The 7,244-nt window shown below is 41.1% G+C and overlaps 2 protein-coding genes across 3 annotated transcripts; one reads left to right on the top strand and one right to left on the bottom strand.

Moving 5' to 3' along the window:
- Window positions 1-1,055: 1,055 nt before the first annotated feature.
- On the bottom strand, window positions 1,056-2,464 carry anapc16 (anaphase promoting complex subunit 16). The gene is made up of 4 exons (XM_058061063.2): window positions 2,320-2,464; window positions 1,984-2,128; window positions 1,414-1,488; window positions 1,056-1,344 (listed from the first exon to the last, which is right to left on the bottom strand). Exons 2-4 carry the CDS (start codon window positions 2,123-2,125, stop codon window positions 1,235-1,237), a joined length of 327 nt encoding a protein of 108 aa, XP_057917046.1. The 5' UTR covers window positions 2,126-2,128; window positions 2,320-2,464; the 3' UTR covers window positions 1,056-1,234.
- Window positions 2,465-2,566: 102 nt separating this feature from the next.
- Window positions 2,567-6,685, top strand: ascc1 (activating signal cointegrator 1 complex subunit 1). Of its 2 annotated transcripts, none has more exons than XM_058061043.2 (9): window positions 2,567-2,809; window positions 2,895-2,997; window positions 3,065-3,162; window positions 3,239-3,417; window positions 3,484-3,617; window positions 3,678-3,797; window positions 3,872-3,996; window positions 5,489-5,556; window positions 5,626-6,685. In XM_058061043.2, exons 1-9 carry the CDS (start codon window positions 2,662-2,664, stop codon window positions 5,740-5,742), a joined length of 1,092 nt encoding a protein of 363 aa, XP_057917026.2. In that variant the 5' UTR covers window positions 2,567-2,661; the 3' UTR covers window positions 5,743-6,685. The 2 variants fall into 2 exon arrangements, with proteins under 2 accessions (XP_057917026.2, XP_057917027.2); XM_058061044.2 differs by having other exon boundaries at window positions 2,570-2,776.
- The last annotated feature ends 559 nt before the right edge of the window (window positions 6,686-7,244 follow it).

Here is a 7,244-nt window from a genome sequence, read left to right on the forward strand (position 1 = left end):
GTTGTTTTGCAGGAAGTTTGAGGGGTCGCCAGTACTTGGGTCCACGTGACTGGGCGTGGCTTAACTTGTACTGCACTCATTTTTTTATGGTTATGGAACAAGATAAACACATTGCTAAGCACACTGTGTTCTGAGACATCTGCAGCAGGATGTCTTAAGACATCTTAACCCCCCCCCCTTTAAGAAAATATTTATATGTCCTACAAACCAAGCTTTCCCCACCCTTGGGTGACATAGTCAAAAATCAAATAATGCGTTGAGCCCCCCCTAAGGACCCTTGAAGTGAGTCTCTAACGGTGCTGTGAGTTTTTTTTTTTTTTTTGCAGAATTGTTGTAATTTAGCCAAAATGGAGGTTGAAATTCCTGCCACGGCATCTCAATAAGATTCAGGACTTTATTTTGTTTTTCTTCAGCCATTCAGAGGCGGACTTGCTGGCGTGTTGGTTGGTTTCAGCTTGTCGTCACGTACAGATGGTCATTGCGTAGCATTTCTTGTTAGAAAGCAGACTTCATGGTTTTATTTATCACAGCAAAGCAGCAAAACAACCTCAGACCATCACACTACCACCACCATATTTTACTGTTAGGGTTTTTTTTTTCTTAAATGCAGCATTATCTTTACCTTTTTTATGCTACACTTCATCCTAGACTCTGCTTTATGGATGATGTCTAAATCTCTAAAAAAAAACAACACTGTATATGCTATGAACTTGATTTCAACTCTACATCCTGTCCTAGTTTCTGTGGTGTTAATTCCTAGAAAGTGTTTTTCTGGATGTCCAGTTTGGAACAAACTTTTCAACTCCCCACTCCCCCTCACGCCTCCCCATGCAGAGGCGTGTCTTTGCCAAGTTCAGTGGGCCGTCCTTCCAAATCCGTTCCTGTGACAGGACATTCCGTACGCTCCGCACCCTCCCCCCTGTCTGTTGGAAGAAAAATGAAGCCTCACATCGGCAAAACATGGGGGGAGGGGGGGGACGCTGTTTGTTCATTGATGACGTCTATGATGTCCTATGACGTCTTAATAGTTGTTGAAGACCAGCTGACACAAGGAATGTCCCAGTAAGATTTTATTATTTACATGTTGTTGTCGTGTTAAAGCAAGTGGCAGTGAGAACAATGCGTAGTTGTTGTGGACAGTTTGTGTCAGTAACATATTTCAACTCATATTGGCATTAAAAAGACACATATATTAGCTGAATAAAACATTCTTTTTTTTTTTATCCCAAGTTATTTAGGATGGCGTGAATCCAAGGAGCTGTTCGATGGGTTTGTACCGCCACTCGTCCGCTTCTAGCTCCTCCACCAAGCTCGCTAGTTTCTCCATCCGGGACACCTGTTGGTCTGCCGAGAACCAGAAGGTAAATCTCATGAAACTCAATACATTTCATGTTTTTTTTTTGTGTTATTTACCGTGTTTGACCTGCTTGAGTGCCGACGCCACTTGGTAGCTGAATACAGACTCGCATAGAAACCTGTCAGAGCCATCTAAAAAAAAATAATTTTTAAAAAGTTGAGCAGATGAAGAAAAAGTTCAGTGATGGCAAAATGAAGTTTAGTGGGATACATTTATTTGTGTAAAAACTGATACAGTCATCCCTCGTTTATCGCGGTTAATGCAAATCTGGCCATGATAAGTGAATTTCTACAAAGTATGATTCAAAATTAATACATTGAATTTGTAGTTATGACATAAAAAACCTGTCAACAATCTTATAAATATGTTTTATACATTATTAGAGCCCCCAAGAGATGAAATAATACCCCTACAGTCACCTTTATATTTGTGTTACCCAGTATATTACAATCAGAGAAAATAAGACATAACTAACATAACGTATTCAACCACAAACAGAGATTATTAATGCATTGATTTTTAAAAAACCGCGATAAGTAAGGGATCAATGTTCAAAGGGCGATGTAGCGAGGGATAACTACTATGTTTTATTGTATTATGCGCGCATACAGTATTTAGACACATACCTTCCATCATTTCACCGGCCCCTTTGGGGTAAGTATACAGCACCTTTCTGGGGGGGATGAGCTCCGAGGCGCTGAACCCGGAGCCGGTCACCGAGCTCCCGCTTACGCCTCCAGCCGAGGAGGACGAAGAAGACGCCGCCATGACCTTAAAAGATTGTGCCTGTCACTTTAATATCTATAATTGAAGCTCCGCAAGTAATGCAAAAGCGTTGTCATGATAACAACTTAGCATGAGCTACCTCCTTTGATAGCTATTCTGAAATAATGCTAGCAAATCAGCCTGTCGATAACACGACAGGTAATACAGTTGCCATGTTAGCTGGCAATATATCTTACCGTCAAAAAAAAGCTTAAAACGTTGATTTGATCCGCCTGCTTGATGATGTTTGTTTGGATTCCTTTGCAACAGTTTACGACAGTGACTGGAGGTTTTACGGCTGAAGTCTTTTAAGTGCGTTTTTTTCTGTTTAAGTAGCCCGTGATTGGTCAAAACACGTGCTTCTTCCGCTTTACAACCCAAAAGTGCGACCGTGTATAGATCTAACAGCTATGTGGATGGCGGGAAGGCTTTTCAAAATGGCTACTCCATCTTGGTTTGTAGATCTACTAAAACGTCCTAGCAACTGATTCTACTTCACGAGCTAAGCTAGCATATGTAGTTAGTGACACATTTCCAACATGGATGTTTTACGACCTCCCCTGGTAAATATACATGGCAGATTATACCGAAAGAACATCACTAAAGAAGAGCACTATGAAGAAGAAGAGGATTTCTCCTATCCTGGACCACCAGGTAAATCTATCTATCCGTGCGTCTTCGGACCAGGCGAGTCAGTGTTGTTGGGTTTGTCATTCCTGAACTGAAATAAAGTGAGAATAAATGTAAACATTTGTGCTTTTTGTGTGTTTAGAAAGCGAGGAGTTTGACACAGAGGAATCATGTGACACACATGTAATTGAACAGACCGATAGCGGTTTCCAAAGTGCCATTGACGTGCCAAGTGTTCTATACAAGTGAGTCATGCAAAAAGTACATGTTGTGATAGTGTTCTACATAATCATTTCCGTTTGTTTCTAACAGATACATCATTGGGAAAAAAGGAGAAACACGAAAACGCCTGGAGTCTGACACCAAAACATCCATTACCATCCCAAAACAAGGAGTGGAAGGACAGATTGGTGAGGATGAAAAACCAAAGCTGTAAATCCAAGTGTGTTTTAAGATGTTGCGTTCACGGGACTCTCCTTTTGACAGTCATTACAGGCTCACACAAAGTTGCGGTTTCATCTGCCATCACGAGAATTGAAATCCTAGTCGACAATTTCCGCAAGAAGCAACCGTTTACGCATTTCTTGTCGTTCCCAATCAACGATCCCAAAATCCAAGACGGATTCCTGAGATTTAAAGATGACGTCTTGGAGAAGTGTTCACAGGTACTAGGATAAAGTGTATATCATTCTGGAAATACAGTGCCTGAAATACAGTGCTTGAATGTGCAGGATCACAGAGTGGATGAGAGCATCTTTCAGAACCCTGCAAAGCTTCACCTGACCATCGGTACTCTCACGCTCTTGGGTGACACGGAAGTGAGGAACGCGTGCACGCACCTCCAGGAGTGTGAAAACATTATCAGGTACTGCTATGAAACACTCTGAGTGACGAATCTGAAGTCAACATGAACTTCTTCCACCAGGGACATCACAGGAGGTAAGCCTATGCCTTTAGAGGTCAGGGGGCTGGAATATATGAACGACGATCCGGCCATGGTGGACGTCCTGTACGCTAAAGTCAACATCAAAGACGGCTCTGATAAGTAATGCGTCTAATTAAAATTCCTGTTGAGTTTTATGAACGTTGACAAGTTCAGTAGGTGTAACTACTTCACAGTTTGCAGGTTGTCGCGGATCGCCTGGTGGAGTATTTTGTCTCCGTGGGGCTGATGGTGAGACAGTGGGACCGAGTCAAGCTGCACGCCACCGTGATGAACACGTTGTTCAGAAAGGACTCCACGGGTAAAGTTCGCATAAACTCAAACCAGCCAACTCATAAGACAGAAACATAAAAATAATAAGCAAATAAATCCATCCAACCAAATATGGTCTTAAAAGATCCCACTTTAAGTCTCTGAGGTCTCCCAATAGTGTGCTGGACCCTCAGCACTTTTAGGGCTATTTAGAGGTGATTAATCTAAAGCTTGTTGTTAATCGAGTAATTGATTAGGCCCAAAACCAGGGGGTGTCCCCAATTTTTTTAAAACCAACTTAGGTAGAAATGCCTAGACATTTTTTATATTTAAAGTAAAAAAAACAGCTTTTGAAGTTAAGGTTTTAACTTTCTTCTCATGCATATTTTGTCTTAATTAAGAAATATTATTGTCTTAATTCTAATAATATTTTGACTTTATTATTGTAATATTTTAACTTTTACCGAATGTGTTTTTTTCCAAATATTGCAACTGTATTTTAAATAATTTATTATTATTTATTTGAAGCATTTTTCCCCTTAATATTATTACTATATGATCCATTTATTTTCTTTATTTTTGTAGAATTACTGCTCTTTTTCCCATTTTGCTGTTGTTTTTTTTAATGGCCCCCAGGCTGCACTTTGGACACCCCTGCCCTAGATTGACCAAAATGTCCATGTTTTCCAAAGTCAAAGCTATTGTTTTGCCTAAAAAACAAAAATAATAGGCCCGCTTTTATGAATGACTAAGAATATTTAAAATAGGATATTTACATTTTCTTATTAAAAAATGGTTAATTGAAGACCAAAATTGTTGTTGATTTATTAGATAAGAGAGGAAAAAGGACAGGAGGATGTTACAATGTTAGCATCACTAGCCTAGCGATAGCAGGTGCGCTCAGGTGCAAACATTACGGTTACATTTTAACAGCAACATCATCCTTGGTTAGCCTATTCGCTGACGAAAAAAACAAAACGATCAAACTTGCAGCTCCCACGTCTGTAACTGACTGACGGATAGTTGGCAGAGCTTTATTTAAAGACGTGTAGTGAAGCCTGCTTTTTTCACAACACTTGTGAAACCAGCAAAATGCAACAAATTGGAGAGCATAGAAGCATACGTATATTGAAGAGTCAAACTGCATGCTGGTGTTGACAGGTCACACAGGTAAAACAAACCAAAAACAAGCTAAAAGCCATTTGCATTAGGCCACAAAACATATTGTGCAATTGCTGCTGAACATGTTTTCCAACGTCTCCGTGCTGCTGAATCCTCAACAACAAAATTCCTGAAGAGACACTTGTGGCAGCCGCGGCTATGTTTACCAGTACCGACAAAGACCTCATTCATTTTGGCCAAGGATCAAGCCCTCCCTTCCTCGCCGCCTCCCTCATTCCATCTCTCCCAAGCACGTCCTGGGCTGAGCAGCTACACCGCATGTTTACCAGCATGTGGATCCAGATCAAATATGGCCTCTATTTCACACACTGAAATAACCCTCACCTTGATTCCGTGCCTGCTGTTGCTGTTTTTCCCAGGGGAAGAAGAGGTGGGAAGACAAACCGCGTACGAACGAGAGGCTTTTGACGGCAGAAACATTTTAAAGGTTAGAGCAAATGAACCAATATGCTGTAATATATTCATTTAGGAAGACATGTTGGTTTTTTTTGTGCAGATATTCGCAGCCTATCATTTTGGAGACGTGGAGCTGAACACGGTGTCTCTGTCGCAAAGATACTCAACGGACTGCACGGGCTACTACGCCTCTGCAGGAAGCATCAAGTTCTCCTGAGGTATCACGGCCCACAGACTGCGTGTTCCAAGAGTGGAGTTTAGGGAATCGGACAATATGGGCTGTCACACAGCGGATGTTTGCACTTAGTGTTCTGTCCAGTAGGGGGCAGCAACGTTCTTGTTTTTGGTTCTGTTTGTAAATCAACAAATTGTATGGAGGCTGTCAGAATTAGAACTTCATTCATTCATTTTCTACAGCTTATCCTCACAAGGGGGGGGGTGCTGGAGCCTATCCCAGCTGTCTTCGGGCGAGAGGCTGGGGGGTCGCCAGCCAATCACAGGGCACATATAGACAAACAACTATTCATACCTATCGCCTATCGTCAATGAAGCTAACACAGAGATGGCCGAGAGTGGAATTGAACCCGGGTCTTCTCGCTGTGAGGCCTGCGTGCTAACCACTCTTCCACCGTGCAGCACATTTTCCAGACGAATGTACAAAATAATCATCAAACTTACATATTTGTTTATATAAGGAACACATGCAAATTGTGCAAATTGTTGCTCATTTTTATTTACATACCCGCTATTACAATTAGTGTACCCCACTTTGAGTATAGGCAGTGAAAAGTAGTGAAATTAATAATAAAAAATGAGTATATTCCATTATAATTTTATAATAATAGCTTTTATACAATATATTACTGCAAAAACAGAACTTTTTTTTTGATTAGACATCACCTTTTTGTTTTGTGCTTTAACTTCATCAACCAGGAGTCAATTTGCATATTCAATTCAATGCCACCTTTCCAAATGTCCCATTTTAATACAGAGCCTGTTTCAAATTATTCGATCAGTGTCACACTCGGGCACGCAGACCCTCACTCTGCAATGGCCAAAGCTTTATTATGAATAACTAATATCTGCTTCCTGCAGAATGTGACCTTTTTAAAGATGTGTGATTTGTCCAAAAAAAGTAAAAGCACCGGTTGTTAGCGAAATGCCGTTTAAGGTCGCCTGTTGTTTTACCCGCGAGCCTTTAAGCACAGAGAGCGAGAGAGGCTTCGCCCAACAACGGCTTTTTACTATTTTAAGCCGATGTCAGCTAAGTGATGGATGCAGAGGCGATGATTTGACAGCACTAAGGCAGCAGGATGACATTTCACTTTGATGCCTCCCTCTGCTGCCGTGCTGTTATATATTTCTTCTCTCTTAACAAGCTTGAATCTTGACGATCGCATTCCAGCCTGATCAAACATGGTAAGTCATAAAGGTGAATGTCATCATTAGTGGAGTATGGCAGGGCGCCTCGTTCTCCGGTGTAAAAAAAAAAAAAAGTCTTTGAAATATCACACTAATCATAAAATGGCAAGGCTTTGATGAATAAGCAGAGGCGATGGGATGCAAAATGTGTTGTCAGTGCTTCATCATTCAGATAGCGGCACGCTTGTTTAGCTCATTGAGGTGCCGGGAGAAAACCCAGCATTGACTGAAGTCAAACATGAATCAGAATCCCCTTCATCAGGGTCCAAAATCTTATCTTAGCACAGTCCAAAAATC

The sequence above is a fragment of the Doryrhamphus excisus genome, unplaced genomic scaffold (genome assembly GCF_037039965.1).
Source record: "Doryrhamphus excisus strain RoL-2023G ecotype Guam unplaced genomic scaffold, RoL_Dexc_Guam_v1.1 HiC_scaffold_24, whole genome shotgun sequence".
Taxonomy (NCBI): domain Eukaryota; kingdom Metazoa; phylum Chordata; class Actinopteri; order Syngnathiformes; family Syngnathidae; genus Doryrhamphus; species Doryrhamphus excisus.